The 19,372-nt window shown below is 34.6% G+C and overlaps 1 protein-coding gene across 5 annotated transcripts in view; it reads right to left on the reverse strand.

Moving 5' to 3' along the window:
• PDE1A (phosphodiesterase 1A) overlaps window positions 1-19,372 on the reverse strand; it is a 294,241-nt gene that overhangs the window by 36,224 nt on the left and 238,645 nt on the right. For all 5 annotated transcript variants that reach the window (XM_039855297.1, XM_039855296.1, XM_039855295.1 and 2 more), the window contains 6 exons: window positions 19,124-19,249; window positions 15,839-15,940; window positions 15,611-15,731; window positions 5,293-5,374; window positions 3,113-3,233; window positions 1,901-2,046 (listed from right to left, as the gene is read on the reverse strand). In XM_039855297.1, the coding sequence (XP_039711231.1) occupies window positions 1,901-2,046; window positions 3,113-3,233; window positions 5,293-5,374; window positions 15,611-15,731; window positions 15,839-15,940; window positions 19,124-19,249 (698 nt within the window). The remainder of the gene's footprint in view (window positions 1-1,900; window positions 2,047-3,112; window positions 3,234-5,292; window positions 5,375-15,610; window positions 15,732-15,838; window positions 15,941-19,123; window positions 19,250-19,372) is intronic.

A 19,372-nucleotide genomic window follows, 5' to 3' on the forward strand; every position in this document is an offset into this window, starting at 1 on the left:
TTAAAACATGGAATCAAATGTGCACTTCTGGCATAAACCCGATGCAGTGATAAATTCAGTCAGCAAACTTATGACTCCAGCAAAGTTAAAGAGATATTCTCAGGAAAGATTCTGGCTCCAAAGTTTCCTTATCTCTCTAAATTTCTGTTTTACTTATGGTCATCTGGGTCTTGTATTGTATTATGTTATTTATTGAGTGACATGGCATTACAAAGACTCTGTATTGGCCAGAACTGGCTACACAATTGCAGGGCCCAGTAAAAAATAAAATGAGGCTCCTGGCTCAAAAATTATTAAGAATTTCAAGATCATGATTGTAGAACATTTAAATAAGCACAAGCCCATTCTGAGTGTCGGAGCCTGTGACACACAGGTTATAAACCTAAGAAGTAGCCCTCTTCCTGGCTATACAGAGCCTTCAATGCTTGGGAAACTTTTTCCCTTCAACTAAGATCAGACTTATGTAGCTGGGAAAATGTGAGTTACAGAATCAGATGAAGGCATTAGATCGGTATTTCTTTTATTTTATTTTTTTTTAATAACAGAGTTTGAGGAATATTGTGATGCCATCCAGGAGTAATTATTTAATTAAACAAATATTTGCTGAGTGCCTGTCATATGCCTTGCACTGTGCTAGTTGCTGAGGATACACTGGAAAACATGATAGACCATGTCACAACTTTTGAGTACCGTACAGTCTCATGTGGAAAATAGATGATAAATCGGGAAAGGAATAAGCAAATATCATTGATTATAGATTAGTAATATCACTTTGAGTGACTAAACTGAGCCCTAATAGGGAAAAAAAGGACACAGTACATTACTTTTAGTGGTCAAGGAGGGCCTCGTTGTGGGGTTGCCTAGAGTGGTGTTTTAGGGCACTGCATTTGGAAAGAAAATAAATTCCAGCTTCTAATTGTGAGACTTGGGGTAAGTTACACAATTGTGAGACTTGAGGCAAGTAACAAAACTGTCCTCTATCTCAGTTTTTTTTTATCTGTAAAATGGAAATAATAATAGTATAAATCTTTTAAGATCCATGTGAGAATTAAATTAAATGAGTTATTTAAGTGCTGTTTTTCAAATTAAAAATTAAAACAGGACTGCCAGCCAAGAAGATATCAACCTTGCAGAGAGTTCCAAGAAGAGAATTCCTTGCTAAAGAAACCATCAGTGCAAAGGCCCTGGGATATTTTAAGAAATTACCAGCAGGCCACTGTGTAGGGAGTACAGAGCATGAAAGAGGCAGGTCTACGGGAGGGAATGTGAAAGAAGGCAGGGGCCAGATCTGGAATTTCCTGCGTGAAAGATAATGACAGATACTAACTCACATACCCTGTAAACCAAATGGACTAATTTATTTGAATCAGGAAATATGATAGAAATAACTAGAGCTAGCTTCGCTTTTTTTTTTGCGGGGGTGGCAAATTACAAATGACTTTTCCAACTCACGGGATGAAGCTGTCAGGCAAAGAAGTAACTTAGAAAAATTTAAAAAACAAAAACAAAAACAGACACCTAAATCTCTGACACTAGATGTTATTTTCTTAATGCAGCACAAAAGCCACTTGCAAAGCCTACAACACTAGAGGCTCGAAAGTACCTCTAGATATGAACAGGTTATTATGCCATGTAAAGTTTTGTCACCATTTTATTGTCCCATCTTTCATATCTACTTTGTCACCACCCACTGACACATACTTCTACAGTCCTTGTGGCATAAACAGAGAAGAATCTCTTCTTCAACAGATAAACGAAGCTTCTTATGAATAATCAAAGGGTAGCTAAATTTCAAATATCAGCAAGGTCTTGCCTATTTTATTAAAAAAAAAAAGAAATCGGGGGGAAAATGCTAATTCATCATAAAGAAATGGCAGTAAGACTTCATAAACAACTATACCTTGTGCAGCTAACTCTTTCCATCTCTCCTTGTTCTGCTGGATGATGTCCATCAGGTTGTTTTTGAAGCTCTTCAGGTCCACACTTGCAAGGGAGTAGTCTGGGGAATAGGTGCCTTCGTTCATGGTGCCTTTCATATTTGATCGTCTAAATAAATCAGCAATATACAAACCCATGAAGATACCTGAGCTAACAGCAACAACCAAAGAAACCAGAAAACACTAAGGTAGGAATATGGGATGAGGGAGCAAAGCCTAAATGAAACACTTTACAAAACCAACTGGAGAAGCAGGATGGCAGGTACTCAGGCCCAGTTCTGAGCATGTGTTAGTGTTGCTTACCACCCTCCTTTCCTTCTCTTGTGGAGAGGACCAGGGATTCTGCCTGGGATTCTCTGGGTCTGTCCAGGACTTCCAAAGAAGCAGGTTGGGATGCTCATGTATTATATGGTGGTGAGGCAGGATGAGGGCAGCAGCACCTTGGGGCGAGCTGACTTAGTGATGAGTCCATTAGTGAACATCACAAAATGGGCATCACGATTCTGGAGCCTAAAGTGGGTAACGGCAACTGCCCCTTTCTCCATCATTTAATCTCCAGGCTAACCTGGATCTTTCTCAGGTAGAACAGTCCCTCAGTTTCCTCACTGGGCAACGTTTAGGAAGCTGCTTGGTGTGCTATCATGAAAAGTTGTGTATTTAGATGGGCAAGAAATTAGTATGACTTTTCCATATCTGGAAGTTTTAAATCATATCCTTTAATGAATTTATCAATGAAAAAAATCTAGTTTGAAATATTGTAAGTTGTTCTACATATCCATTTATTCATGTCATCTAAAAGGCTAACTTTCATACAGGCATCTTTCTAGATACACAAATGGGTTGTGATTGATTTCTTTATAAGCAGACCAACACAACCAAATATATTACTATATACAGGACATAATACCTACATCCTTAACAAAAATTTAAATGGTTTTTTTCTCTTGAGTATTGAATACTATTCTCATATCCTCCTTAGTACTTTGATATTTTTTGTAGAGGACACTAAGTTCCTAATCTCAAAAGCAGGTGCAATATAACAAAAGCCACTAGGTGGCAATACTACCTAATAATTCTTAGAGTTTCCTATCTAGATGTAAGAAATAATAATCATAAGTAAAAGGTTATGAAACATCACAAATACGAAAAATGATGCAGAAAAGAAAATATCAAACCTGCTTGCCCCATAGGAAGAATTTTTGGTTTTTGAATCTTCCTCTATAAGAGGAATAATAATTCTCTCTGTTGAGTCTGTCAGAAGAGAAAATGTTGGCTCTACTATGAAATCAATAAAACCTACAGAAGCAAAAAAAAAAAAAAAGAATAAATTCAAATGTTATAATTTATTGAATTCTAAAATTAGTAATAATGAAGAGTCTCTGATGCTCCTGATAGCAAGTAACAACTGTAATATTGGTTCAGTTTACCCCTTGCAATTATTTTTAATCCAATAACACAATCTACAAGGATAGTTTAATAGCTGTATAAAATATTCTCTCAAGCAGTGGAAGTGATACAATTTAAGCTTGCTAATGCAAGTATATTGGCTTTCTGATTTAATATTCAGCCTTATACTATTATTAACAATAAATTCATATCTAACCAGAATGAACATATTTTTCTTTCTCAGGGAGAGGGATCATTACCCTTTCTAAAAGGTCTTCACTTGATTCCTGAATTTTATTATTGACCAACAAGAAAGAATATCTAAACCCCAAAGAAATGAAATTTGTTCTCAGGCAACAGGAAAGCAACCACTTTTTTTCTTTCTTATTGTATCAGTCAGAGCTTTCTGACAGTAGGTTAATATTTCAGATTGCTGTTTATTATTCTCTGTATGTAAAGTGTTAGTTCACAGTGTGTGGGTGTGTTCTGTCAAATCAGTGAAGAGAACACTACCATTTCTGGGAAACAGCATTAATCCCCCCACTTTGAGATGTCAGGATTGAATAAAGATTTTTACATTTGAAGTATTTAGGACACAAAGTAACATACACAGAGAATAGGCACTGTGCTCCGTGGGGCACTCACCACCCAGTGTTTAGGTGGAGGAGGAGAACCTATTTTAAGCTCTATGTACATTCAACACTCCAAGGTCCCAGGAAAGGTGTGGTGCTTGTTGCCTGAAATGTGCCTGGGAGAAATGGACTATCATGTGAATATAAGAGAATAACTAGAGAGAGCCTTTTTAAGAAAGAATGTCCTGAGAAATATCCACATTTGAAGAGTAGCCCATCTATCAGATACTCAGATAAAAGTAATTCACGTTTCAAATAACTGGATTAGTCATTGAATAGATTAAGGTACATTATTTAATTCAAAACTACTTCAATTGCTTTGTGTTTCAGTTGATACTTTCAAGTCAAAGCAATATTAACTGGACACCTGGGGTGCTATTTCAAGTGCTGACTATGGTTTTAAATGCCTGGGATATGGAGACTGTCAAATTAGGCCACCACCTGCACTAACATGGCAGCAATTTACATTATAGCAACAAGTCTCAGAAACGTCCATTCTTCCCAGGTTGCCTGAGGAGGTCCTTAGCTGGCCACATTCACACCTGTATGATAGGCAGGCACCCTGTTATGGTATCTAGAAAAACAATTGTTGGAACTTGGGTGGGAGGGGGAAGGTCAGAGCAAGAAGCTTTCTCACCCCTGCTGTGTAGGAGGTGGTCCTGGAGCAACTAGAGGGGTGAGGCAGACTTCAAATGGTTATGAAATAAAGAAAATGCTGGCTCAGGTAATAGCTATTTCAAATATTTGAACTATGCAGCATAGCAATAATATGTTTTAATACTGGGTGGGTCTTGAAGTCCCCAACACAAATACAAATGAAAAGAATGAATGTGATTGAAAGCAGTATCGTTTTACAAATTTCCTGTTGTTGGCTTATCTATTCATACCCATCATTTATTCTTATTTACCACAAGAATTTTTTCCCAAAGGAATATGAGCTACTATATTAAGAATATTATGCTAACTTAGAGATAACAGAACATATTAACATTTTCAGTGAATTGTTCTATATTCAAAGGATTAAATTACAGAAAACAATAATCAGCAATGAAACAGCAAAAATGCTGTCTCTTCAACAAGATTAAAGGCTTTCTTTTTTGTAAAAGGATCACAGAATAACAACTACATTTCCTAATACTGCTTTATGGAATTCATTTTGTGAGAATGTTTTAATAATTCTTATGATTTAGCATGATATAGATGATCCAAAGAACAAATTTATCATGAATATGGAGTGAGGTTTTCTTGGATGTTGCCCCTTTGAACAACACGGTGTATCCATTTGAAAACTGACAAGCACACACCCACTCTCCGTGACCACCAATTTTCAGTATTACCTATTTGTGACTGAGCCACAATTGTTGAATTCCGATCACAAAGTGGGGAAAATGGAAGTCCTAATTCAGCTTCTTTATCTCCCTGTGCAAAGGAAAGCTCATTAGTACAGACTTGGTTTGAAGAAGCTCAGATAACAAGCGGCCTAGATACAAAGCCTAAAAAAGCCATACCTTTCATTTCTTAATTGGCACTGTGCATGTGTATGTATGTATGTATGTGTGTATATATTGATTTTGATAAAACCAAAAGCTATAGCCCGAGTTTATATAATTTTACTCAGATAATCTCCTTTTGAAACATATGGCAGAGGGCAAAAAAATATGAACATTTTCAGCACATGGAAACTCCGCTTTGGTATTACAACTCCTTGATTGTCAAGAGATACACCTTACTCTTTGGAATTTTCCGAAATCACCATAAAATCATCATCCCAGTGTGTTATTTGGCATTTAATTAACAATGCAGTTCACAGCTTTTTCTGTTTTTGTTTTTTGTTTTTGTCCTATGCTAAATACATCAGCAGATCTTCAATATCAAGACTTTATGTTTAGACTGCTTTTTGAAATTAAAGTATATGAACATTTTGAAATATCTTTCTATTTACTAACCAATTTTAGTTGAATCTCCCTCAGCAAGTAATAAAGAATATCTTTAACATTTACATTCTGTATGCATCATTTTAATATTTTCTCAGAAAATCTATCAATGATTTTTTTATTATTTGATATTATCTATAGTAGATTAGCTGAGCACATATGTTTAAGAATTTTATTTAAATGTTTGGGTTTAACATTACACGGGCGAATAAGATTTTCATCTCCTAAAATAAAGGTGGCTGCTCTGGCAAAACTTTTTATAACAAGATTTGTCAAACATCAGTTCTTTACTTTGCATTTAAGGGGAGGTGCTTAGAAAAAGAAAGAGAGGATACTTCGCTTATGTCTGTTCACTTCAGCTGTTCGGCCATTTGAAAGAATGGTTTGGGCTCTATTTTCTCCTAAGCCGTTGGCTCTATGTCCTGCAGGAGTACAGTGGCCTTTTGTAAGGCCAGAACTTTAAACAGGTTCTGAAATCAGGACACAAGAGGGAGGGGCCCTCACTTTTGCTTTGTTGCAAAGCCCGTGGAAACAATGTGACATCAGTCTGACTTCAGAGTTTCCATTCCCTCTGCTTCCTCTAATATCTTTCCATCATGATCTTCACATTGCGTCAGTATTTTTATTGGCTTTAATGTTCTATCAACAATGTTTTGTGGTGAATTTCTTCTAAGCCATGCTTCTGATTATGAGGGCTGGAAAGTATGAAATCTGAATTTTTCGGGAAAATCTAGATATGGTCACCAAAGAAGTAGGTAAAGTAGCTACAAACAGAAACATTTTACTATCTCACTACTTAGAGAAAATAGGGCATAGAATTATTGTGACCTCTCCCAGCGACCATCCTCATTCCCCTAGAGAATAGCAACATCCATTCCATTTGGAATTAATATTTACACGTGGTTTAGGGGACAGATGGAAAGGAATTATTAGTACCATTAGCCTTGGAGTCATAGGACAGAAGCTGAATCATTGCTGTTCAACGTGCTGTCTCCGCTACTGCAGACATATCACAGCCTTGGATGAAATCAATTTTCATCTGTTACCTAACTTGGCAATTTTGCTTTACTCATTTTAGGAATAAAGATATACTAGTATCTACCTAACAGGATTATCTTGAGGTTATTTAAGATAATTTATGTGAAACCCAAGGACAGGGCCTAATATTTAGAAAATAGTCAGTAAATGTTAGCTAATAAGAACCATAATTCTTAATAGCAAAAATACAGAGTTTTGCAAATTAAAGATGTTTATGATGTCTAATGCATATCTCAAATGGCATTAAACTACAGGAAAAAGGATTGGTAGTTAATTTAGCATGTAACAGAGAGGCTTTGGCTTTTTTTCCCTTTTTTCCAGCAAGGAATTGATATGACAGGAATTGTACTTTTGAAAGATTGATTTGCTGGCAGTGTGGGGGATGGCTTCAACTGAATGGAAAGGAGCCATTGGTAGTACCATCAATAGAAGACTATTTGTATGAGGGCTAGATGTGAAGGCTATTATGGATTTGATTTTTAACATGCTGAGACTAAGGTGCAAGAATGATATCATTAACAGTTTATGTTAAAGTATAAATAATTATATTACTATTGTGAAAATAGAAATAAAGCTACTCATAAACTTCATGGAAAATATGATCTTGAGGATACTTATTTGATATATGCAGATACAACTGATTGGTGTTATTAGTCAAGGGGCTGCTATCTGATATCTTCATAGGTATATTTTATACTTTATAAGTTCTTTGACCTAAAAACAATAATTTGGGCCTAAAAAAGGCATTGAGATGATTTATTTTCTATGAGATAAAGTTTATAGAATGCCTGATGACAACATTTTCATATAGGACTTATAGGCAGGCATTTGACAGTGAAGGGAACCCAAGTTTTGCCACCCTGAGTCTGCCTTTTGAGATACTGATTTTAATTTGTTTACTAAGAAACAAGACTCAGAAATAACCTTTGACCTTCCCCCTTCCTGCCCAAGAGATTATGACAGAAAAACGTGCTTCAGGAAGGGAATCTTAGGATGCTCACTTTAGCCTAACTTGAATTAAGTGTGGTAAATAAGATGGCTGCAGGCAGGGGCCTGTTAGCTAGATATCACTTGTGTCTGAGTTGACCAGCAAGAATTCACCTGCCATGTGTGTTCTGCTCCTCCTCAACTACCTGTAAATTGTCCATTCTCACATCTGAATTCTAATACCTTTCTCCCCCTTTCCGCTTTTTGTCTTTTGTCCAAATGACATATCCAATGTTACCTTGCTGTCTTTGGAATTTTCATGCTTATGTGAATTCCGCATGTGCATGTATTAAAAATTTGATTTTCTCCTGTTAATCTGTCTCTGTTGATTTGATTATTAGCCCAGCCAGAAGAACTTAGAAAGTGGGAGGAAAAGTATTGTTTTTTTAGCTCCCACAAAAGATATATGTAGGGTCGACCTTCTTATAGATGGAGTGAGATTTTATATTCTAGTTGCTTCTTGTACTTCACAATTGATTTAGAATATTAAATTTCCACTGCTAAAGCACATTGAATGCTAAAGTACATTAATAATTTAATTTATTTATGAATATTTCAAAGTGTTATTTATTCTTTAGAGTGAACGAAGGCTATAAATGCAAGATTAGTAGGGGGCTCTGCGGCCAGAAACCCAACAGGCCAAGGGGGGCACTACTAAGGGAGAAGGAAAGGTACGTGAAGAGAAAGTATAAATCTGACAAACTTTACAATTTTCCTTATTGTGTTCCTGAAAAAAGAACACTTACTTTGCATCGAGATAACAACAGGGTCAAAGCAACAGACATTGTATAAGCCAACTAGTTTTTCATGAAAACCATGCTTTCATTTGATGGTGCTGTCTTCAGGAAACCAAAAATATACTTTTAAAAATCAGTAACTTACTGAATACATCTGTGTTCTGATGTGTCGACTTGTACAAGTGGTTGGAGCAAAATTATAGAACCCCAAGACCATGAAACTCAATTATTTAACCAATACCACTAAATTCCACCCTGGATGTCTGCATCTGTTCTTGGGGATGAGCCTGCAGGTGAGGAGGTGGAGAGAGTGGTCCCATCAACATGGAAACACAAGGCAGCCTGATGTGCTTAGGCCTGGCAGTTTATGCCTATCTTAGCAATTCTCTTGAAGGCTGTTGAAGTTTCTACTTTAAAAGGCCATGACAAAGACTTAATAAGTGCTTTAATGCTTTCTTAACAGCCTGAAATGTTTTGATAGCTGTCAACAAGGAGTCAAATCCAGTGACTTAATGGCGAACTTTTTTTCTTTTTTTGCATTTCCTCTTGAGTCAAAACAGTTTCTATAGTTTTAAAGAAATAAAAAAGATATAAAAAAGTGAAGCATGAAATCTTGAGAAAACTTTTGCACTGAAATCTAAGTTTAATCTCAGAAGCAAAACCAACAAACATGTAGCAAGCTTTTGACCATAGGCTTGGGGGCCACTGTAAGGCCAACATTAGCATCTGGAGGACCCCTAGTTCTAGAAGGGATTTAATTGAGGAAGGAGGGGCAGATGCAGTAGTTTAGCCTTCTCTGGACAAATTATTTAAGAGATTAGGCCATATAATTTCCTTCCTGCATTCCTTCTAAAAATGGTCCTTCTAAATTCTATAAAAGCCACTAAAACTGTTTAAATGTTTAATGATTATTATAGGTAACACACTTTTAGCAAAATTTATGATATGATATAACTGTATTTTTGTGAGTGTTATAAATATTTTATAGAACATTAGTACACCTTTGTAATCAATGTTTATAACCCTTTATGCCTCTTAAAACTATAAGCTTTGATTTTTAAATTTTAAGTTATTATCCTGGCTCATAGCTACAGTTCTTTAAATTTATAAAAAATGTTTACATTGAGTCTCTGAATTTGTAATGCCAGATCCTTGGCTGAAAATACATTAACTAAATACATTGTTATCACTATGGGAAATATAATTTATTTTGAAATAATACTTTATACTACTTCTAGCAATATTGAAAAAAATAAAGGGGCCTGACTATATATAGTTCAAAATAAAATAATCATTTTGACCTTCCCTTCCAAATAACTTGCACTTCCAATTATTTGTTTCTCCTTGGCTGAGAAGGTAATACTTTTTGGTAAATGTAAACTTTACACAAATGCTCACTTCTCTTCATGCATCAAAAGCATATAGTTGAAAAGGAGAAAAAAATCACTTAGTTATTGAGTTCATATAGTATAAAGTATGAACAAATTTAAATAGCAGTGACTATTTTTTAAACTTTAATTGTATTAATGTTTTGTTATCTTGCCAAACTGATATGTCTGTTCAAGAAGAGAATAAGAAACAAATGGTTGTCTAATGGTTATTTCCTTGGCTGGTACCTCCACCTCTAATCTCTCAGTCATATCAGTCATAGTTGAAATGAATGGAGCATCTTCCAAATGTACCCATTACAGTCAGGGCAGAGGTGACAGTGCACGAACACTGGAAAAGAGGGCATTAATTGTGTTGACGATATCACAGGTAGGTGAAACATGCCTTGGAGATGAGAGAAACTTTACCATCAGCTGCTCCCTTCAGAGTCAAAAAAAAAAGCTTCTCAAGACTACAAATTCTGGGTATAATTCTAATCTCTTCTTGCTATAATTTCCCACGGCTTTAGAATGTATGCCAAAAGTCGTTATACAATGGACTAGGGTAACATCGATAGGACTTTAAAGGATGGTACAAATAGCTTGATTTACATTGGTTTGTTCTCCAAAAATACATTGTGTTTAAAAATTCTTAATGTCTATTTAAACCCTTTTATTAGATAAAATAAACTTTATAGATGATAAGAAATTGATTTAGAAATCAACACGTTCCAAAATTCCTCTGGATTTTTCTGATACATTTATGTACACACACACACACACACACACACACACACATACACACACATACTTATACACATATAAGTATATGTGTGTATTTATGGGCACACATACATTTTCTTGTTGCTCTTGACAGTTCTAAAAATCAGCTCTTTCCCTTGAGTACTTTTTTTGATTTTTTGAATTTATATCCAGTCGCTAATTTTGTTTATAACCTATTAAATGAATTCCAAGTCTAGTGCTATATTTTGCAGAACAAAAGGAAAAACACTTCTCTTAACTGGCTACTTTTTAAACTTCATGGTTGTGTTGGAAATGTGTTTTTTTTAATTGTGCCCAGATTCTTCAAAGTTTGGCTTTAAGTGACTATCATTGACAAAATGTCAATGGCTCTCTGATACTTTGCCTTAAAAAAATATAAAGCTTAAAATAGACCAGGAGGATAACAAATAATACCAATTCCTCACATGGTATTATGTCTATAGTATGAAAAGATCTCTCACGTTTATTTTATCATTTTTTTCCTCATGACCATCCTGGGGAGGAGGCAGAATGGGATTAATCCCATCTTAAAGGTAAGAAGGTGAAGTCTTATGTCCACCTCCAAAGGAAAGAGGGAAAGCTAGGGCTTACCTCTTGGGTTTTCTGAAGCCAAATTCAGTTCTCTTATTTGCATTATTAGGCTTCTTATGATTGCCCAATATACATAAAATACTTTCTTTAACAAGAAACACAGGATGTTACATTTATAGTGTATCAGTGATGAGTTCTGGGCAGACCTTGCCAAATTCTCTGGTACAGATAGTGGATCACATGACACAGTATTTAGATTCTTAGTACATTCTGAAGGAATGAAGGAATACATTTTCCTTCATTAAAAGTGTTATTTTGACTGTTTGAGATGAAAAACACAAGTCACTTTGGCTAGATGCATAACAAGAAGGGATCTCTCAACACTGGGTTCTACAAAATGACAGTTTCATATGTGGTGACGTGAGGATGAGCAAGAATAAGAAAAGACATGGAAGAACCATTGGAGTCCTGCCAATTTCTAGGACATCTGCATAGATACAGAGTTCTAGTTAAATAGCTTATGTCAAATACACTCAGAGCAAAACATACACCCAGCGGTTTCAGATTCTCTGCTGTATCCAAAGGGCTAAAATATATGGTATGGTAAGATCCAGTAAGGGGGCTGGGAGACTCATTTAGTTAACTGAATGCATGGAAACATTTTGACTGTTGGAGTCAAGGTGATATTGTAGCTTAAGTCCCATAAAGATAAACTTGTTTTGCTTGTAAAGCATGTCTGTTGGCAGTGTAAACTCACTCATGTTGACCTTTAACTCCACATTCTCCTGTTTTGCCACATATGTTTCTGAAGGGGATTTGAAAGTCATTTACTTTTAAAAATCCAGAGATTGAAAACTATGAGATTTCATTATTAAAAACTCAAGTCTTAATCATTGTATTATAATCTGAGAGGATTTTTGTAGTTGAAGAAAAGAGTCAATGCTAGCAGAGAGAGTTTGATTATATACTAGCCCATATTAACATACATACTTTACTCTCCTTTGGACTGTAAATATACTGCCTTATGTTAAGATCATTCAAGCACAGACTGTCATTTCCAAACATTTTGGGGGTACACAAATGTCTACCATTGCCCACCAAAAGTCTTGTTAAAACAAAACAAAACGAAACAAAAACCTGACACCTCTATCCTCTAAGTAATACAATCTGAAAAATACAGATCACAAAAACAAGTGTCCTGATATTATACCTATCCTAAAACTTGACCTTTTATGTTGAGTGTTTTTAATCAGATATTCAAATATCTGAGTCACTCTTTCCTAGGTACTGAGGATGACAGAGAAGCTAAGTAGCCTTATGGAACGATTTCCCTCTACCTTGAAATTCAGATGTTAAGAATCACTGTATGCTGGAAGCTTCATTATTGGTATCAGTCACCTTTCTAGAAAATTCAAGAATAAGATGGTGAACTTCAAAAACTTCTGGACTCTATTTCTCATGATTCAGTCAGGTATTCTTCATCTAATTTGAAATTAATAAGAGACAGGGATAATACAAGTCATGATATTATTTGGAGATCTAACAGTAATTTCAAAAGTCTCTGGGATTTAGTAGAGATAATATTTTAAAACAGTGATTTTCTTAGAGCTCCTCATGTCATTAATGAAACACTTTTATTCTGATATATTATTTTTTATATCAAGGAAAAATTTATGTACAAACCTTTAGTGTATAAATTATGAACACATTTGTGTAACTAACACTCAGGATATAAAACATTTCCATCAACTCCAGAAAGTTCCCTTACCCTCTTCTAGTGAATCCCACTCTGTATAGGCACCCATTGTTCACATTTCAGTTATCACGCATTTTTTGCCAGTTTTTGAACTTCATATAAATGAATCATACATTTACATGAAATATGCATTTGAGATTTATTATTGTATTTTAGTCCATTTTTTTATTGTTGCATGATATTCCATTATATAATTATGCCATGATTTATTTACCTATTTATTCTTTGATGCACATTTGGACTATTTCTAGTATGGGGCTATTATAAGTACAACTGTATCTTATAGGATAGGAGTAGTATGACTACTCCTATATAAGATATTTGGTGGGTATAAGCACTAATTTATATGGGTTATACACCTATGGATAAACATGCTGGGTCATAGGGGATATTAAGTTTAACTGTAGTAGATCCTATTATTTGCCTTTGGTTCGATTTCATTGATTTCTGCTTTTATGTTTATTACCTCCTTCTATCAACCTATTTTTGGTCTATTTTTTAGACATTTCCTAGCTTATTTAGGTGAAAACATAGCTAATTAATTTATACCTTTGTTCTCTTCTAATATAAGCATTTACAGCTATAAATTTTCCTCTAAGCATTGCTTTAGCTGCATCTCACAAATTTTCTTATGTTATGTTTTCATGATCATTCATTTGAAAATATTTCAAAATTTCTTCTTAACCCGAGCAAAGTTACTTTATCTCTTCATATTTCTGGGTTTTTTTTTTTTCATTTCCTTTATGAAATGAAAGGTTATGCTTAGAGATCTCTAAAGTCTCTTGAGATTTAAATTTTTTTGGTTAGCGTTTGGTTGAGTATATAAAATTATAATTTTTAAGTGACCATAGCATGCAGTTGGCCTTTGGAATTAAATGGATTTTAACACTTGGTCTTTTTTTAAGCACAAAATATATTAAAGTATTTTTTTCAAAATTATTTTTAGCATGAAAATATTTGAATTTGGAAGATGCTACTCAGTAACATTCTCTAGAACTATGCAATGCTATTTCAAAGTGAAACCATATATCATATCCATTGACAATGGGAGATAGAAACCAGAGTCATTCAATTACAGTAATATATTTGATCTTTATGTCTTCAGAATAGGTCTAAAATCAATGGTAAATCATTAAAAATAAAGAACAATACTGAGATAGCAAATAATCTGTAAATACAGAATGGAGTGATACGGGACTCTTTGTTATACTAATTATGTGACTCATGGCAGATCTGGATAGCTTCAGGATGGATGCTGCTCACCAGAAAGACCAACCACATCTTTAGAGGGTTGGAACTTTGGGCCACCTTGACCTCCTGGGAGGGAAAGTAGGGGCTGAAGGTTGATATCAATTACATGGCCAATGATTTAATCTGTCATGCCTATGTAACAAAATCCTCATAAAAACTCTAGACATCAAAGCTCCGTGTTACTTCTTGGTTGGCGAACACCTTGACGTGCCAGGAAGGAGAAACACCCTGAATCCATGAGGAAAGAGCATGGAATCTCTATGTCTGGGACTTTTCCAGACCTTCCCTATGTACTTCTTTATTTGGCTGCTTCTGAGTTATAGTCTTTGTTTTTTTTAAAAAAAAAAAAACTGTAATTTAAGTATAGCACTTTCTTGACTTTTGTGTCATTCTGGAAATTATCAAACCCGAAGGAAATTGTGGGGACTCCTAAATTTGTAACCAGTGATTAGAGTCCTGGGGCCCCACTTGTGGCTGGCATCTGAAGTAGAACTAGTCTTATGGAAGACCAAGCCCTTAACTTGTGGGATCTGATGCTAACTTCAGATGGTTAGAATCACAATTATATTGTAGCATCCCAGGTGGGAGTGGAAACAGAACGGAAACACAATAGAGGGAAAAATGTATACTTGTGGCAGTGACCACTGGCCACTCCCTGTATCCATATCCAGGCTTGCTTTTTCACATAACAATAGATTTTTTTTTAACTTAGGCATGTATCCACATGGCAAAACTGTATTTCTCAGCCTCCCTTGCAGCTATGCACACAAGACTAAATTCTAACCAAGATGCATGCAGAGAAGTATTACATATCCCCCCTTACCCCTTTTTAAGATGAAAGCTATTTTCTATCTCTGTTCTAGAATTTGCCTCTTAATAGCAGATAACAACTCTAAATTCTTTCCTTTCCTTTCCTTTCCTTTCCTTTCCTTTCCTTTCCTTTCCTTTCCTTTCCTTTCCTTTCCTTTCCTTTCCTTTCCTTTCCTTTCTTTTCCTTTCCTTTCCTTTCCTTTCTCCCTCCTTCTTTCCTTCCTTCCTTCCTTCTTTCCTTCTTTCCTAAGAGTGGCATCTGAGATTTAAGACTTGACTCTTTAACACATCTATTATACTACATAGGATTTTTAAAATACATTTATCTAAAAGATTAATAAATTTTGCCTAAAGTCCCAAGAATGTGTTGTGGCCAGTTGATAATAAGTCACCTTTTCTATATGTCAATAGGCATAGTCACTATTTACAAAAACATTTGCACAGGAGTGTGAAAGAGGCACCTGTCGGAAGAACTCCTCCATCAGGGCCATGGTCCACCGGTGGTGCAGCTGCCAGCATTTGGCTGGGTGGCTGATGTCTGCTGCATGGAGAATCAGGGACATGGTTTTGGCTCTGTTGATCCTGTCAAACCAAAGACATACTCAAATGATCAGAATAAAGTAACCAGTTACAGTCTTTTCTGAGTCCAAGCCCATGAAACTTCAACAATACAAAAGAAAATAACCTACCCTTCAGGCTGCTGCAAACTGTTTCTTATATTTTTAATTTGCTGGAAGTGACCTGACATGTCTGTAGACAAAACCATTTCAATCACTAGGTTCCGAAGATCCCTGTACAATCATCAAAAGGAAAAAGGTTCATTTGGCCCTTTATTGTTCTCAAGAGAAATATTTTCTTAAACATCACTACTTTTATTTTTAATGGATACGAACATAAAAGGAGCGACTTTTTAAATGTAAAAAGTGCTTACAAAAGTTTGCATTACTTTCTCTTTTAACTCTTAAAGATTTAGGAAGTTGCCAGGAGAATGATCTGTGAATGATGCTCTTTCCTTATAATATCTTTCCTTAAAGAACTGGATGCTTTCTCCTCCCACATCTACAACCCTCCTCTACTCATAATTCCTAAATATTGTTTTTTTATCTGAAGTGATCCTAAATAATTTTAAAGAAAAAATATTCTAAATGCAATATGTACTATTAATAAAACCACCACTATTTATTCAGTGTTTATTCAGTCTAGGCAATGTTCTGAGTGCTTTGTATGTATATTAAGACATTTAATCTTTGAAACAACTCTGTGCAGGGAACATTACTATTTCGCATCAGTGACTGAGTTCTCTGCTCAGTTACATAGCAGACATAAGATTTAACCCTGAGTTCCCATTACCAAAGGTGACTCTTGGACTACTCCACTGTGCCAATATTTTATCGTTAGAACCCCAGAAAAACCAAAACTCTAAAGCGAAGTTTCTCTGCCTAAGCCATTGGGACCCTTACTTTCTATGTCATAGACAGAGCTATTGGTAGTATTGAAATTTTAACCAAGACACTGTAAATATGGTAACCATATCATAAGGACTATACCATGAATAATTCATTCTCGCACTAAGTAGAAAATAAATTGTTCCAGGGAAATCTTGCATATTCCACAATTCATCGCTTATTCAGTACAGATAGGTAAAATAGACACTCATATGAGAAACCATATTTTATTTTTATTCTATAGTATGGCCTTAGAGTAAGCTAAATTAAAGGTGTATGGTAAACATGAATTATGATTTTGTGTTAAAAAATTTTATTTGAAGATGGCATGATCAAATTACTTGTTTTTAAAAACAATTGCATATTGGAGGTTCTTGCTGAAAATTATGGGTGCTCAGTTTAATTGGATTTTTAGATGGGAACCATGAGAAGTCAATACTCTAATTACTGTTCATGATATGGATAGCTTGCTTAGAATACTTTTAGCCAAATATTAAGGGAAGAGAAGCTATTAAAGATAATAAAATTATTCTGTTACATTTTTTTCTGAAATTCTGAGGAGACCTATATTACAACAGCAGCTAAACCAACATATTCATGTCAACTAAGAAAAATGAGAAAGTTTTATGAAATCTATAAATCTAATAAATACATTGTGCTTTGCAGATAACTGATCAGTAAATGCTGGATATTATCAATAATTAACTAATAGATTGATAAACTAGGCGAAATAATGCACAAGGAAAATGTTACATTTTATGAATTTTTCTTGCCAAAATTCTAATATTGCATTTGTGGTTATTGAAGCTACTTTCAGAAATAAACAGATAATGCATACAGAAAACCTACAAGTCTTTAAAAACGTGTCCATATTTTAATTCTTGGTAAAATGTTATCAAGTTCATAAGAGCAATTAGATCTTTTATGGCTTTTTGGAAAGTGTTAGCTCTATCAAATTCTACAATCTATACAATATGTACTATATTCATTAAAACAATTCTATAAAACATTCAATTAAGATGACTGAGAATTTATCACAGAGAAATTATAAAATATTAAAGATGTTAAAGAACATTACATAATAAAAAATTATACTGAGATAGCAACAGAATCAACTTTGAGAAGTAAAAAGTTTAAGTCAAAGGAATAATAATGAAAAATAATAATATAACTGTTTCAGGTAGGAATGATGATCACTGCTGAAGAAATAAATATTCTAGATATACTAAACGGCTAACCTCTCAGACCTTAGGAAATACCTCCAGACTTGTTTCCCTGCTTCTACCTTTGCCCTTCTATTCTCCACATAGCCTAGCAGCTGTCACTTCTAAATCTTTTTACAATTAGGTCCTGGCCTTCCTAAGCTGGACACCTGCATGGGCTATAGTTTTCTGCAGAATAAAATGAAGGGCCTGAACTGAGTTGCCAGAACAAAGTGCCTCCTTTTTACCACATTAGATCTTTTTCTAAGTTGCAAAAGTAGGCTTGAAAAACCAGGAAGTTTCAATGTGGAAAAGTAATCATGGGAAATTAGAGCTTGTTTTAAACTCTAAATTAACCTTTTATCTATTTTAAAGCAGTTTTTGATTTTAGATGTTTCTTTTCTATGAACATTTCTTTTTACCTTGATTTAAAGGGGAGAAAAAAACCCTTTGATATTTGCATTTAAATGGGAACCTTTTCATCCTATTAACTGACTTTTGAATAAGATCTTTGTTAAAGACAAAGTTTTTTTTTAATTGTATAAGTAGGATCTATAAAATATTAAGGATATATTTAACACTATAAAATTTCTATGTCTATCTGAAATTCATATTTAACTGGACTTCCTTTATTTTTATTGCTAAATCTGGCTACCCTATAGGCAAATGAAGGGAATGACAATGACTAGGGGATCAAGAAAAAAGGAGGAAAATTTATGCTGCATGGTAGGGGTGCATCTTGTCATTTTCCCCTAAATGGCAACAAGTATCACCATTCCATGTAGTTTTGTTTTTTTTTTCTGAGTAAACTGATGCCTTGAGTAAACATGTAAGATTTCCTTCTGCACCTGGGACATTTTAGTATATTATATTTGTCATGCTTTCCCCCAAATAGTAAATTCTTTGTTTTTTAAAAAGTTAAATTCCATGCATAGAAAAGTAATATATGAAGAAATCAGTATGACACTAATATTTTGAATTCATGTAGGACCACATATTGGTACAATTAAGCAGAGCTTCATTCCAGAGAGTATGTAATTATGTATCCTAAGGTGTCTGTTTTATGGTATATGGTCTTGTGGAGTGGCTATGATGCACATAGATGTTGAATTGACCTGGAAATAGTTCAGCTCTGTCTAACAGAGTCTGGCTTCTGAACAAAGTCTTCTACATATGTACTAATCCTTCTCAGAGTCATACAGTCAAGTGAAATTGAGTTTGCAGTTATAAGTAAGGGATTTATTTTTATATGTTTTCTTCATATTGAACCACATAATTTGACTTTTTCCTGAAATTAAATTTCCTCTAGGCTTCCTCTGAAACTCACCTCCAGTCATCTTTGGATAAATTTACCAAGACATTCATTTCTTCTTCTTGCATAAGTCGATAAGCTGCACTCACATGGTGATTCTCAAGGACAGATCGATCGTTATATAAAATGGCAACATCTGATCTAGGAATTAAAAACAAAATACCTAGTAGAGAATTTCTTTCAATTTCATGTATGAGCATCCAATAAAAAAAAAATACTCGTTACATAACATCTCATCAGTAAAAACCCTATAACTGAACACCT

The sequence above is a fragment of the Pteropus medius genome, unplaced genomic scaffold (assembly GCF_902729225.1).
Source record: "Pteropus medius unplaced genomic scaffold, Ma_sr-lr_union100, whole genome shotgun sequence".
Lineage (NCBI taxonomy): Eukaryota > Metazoa > Chordata > Mammalia > Chiroptera > Pteropodidae > Pteropus > Pteropus medius.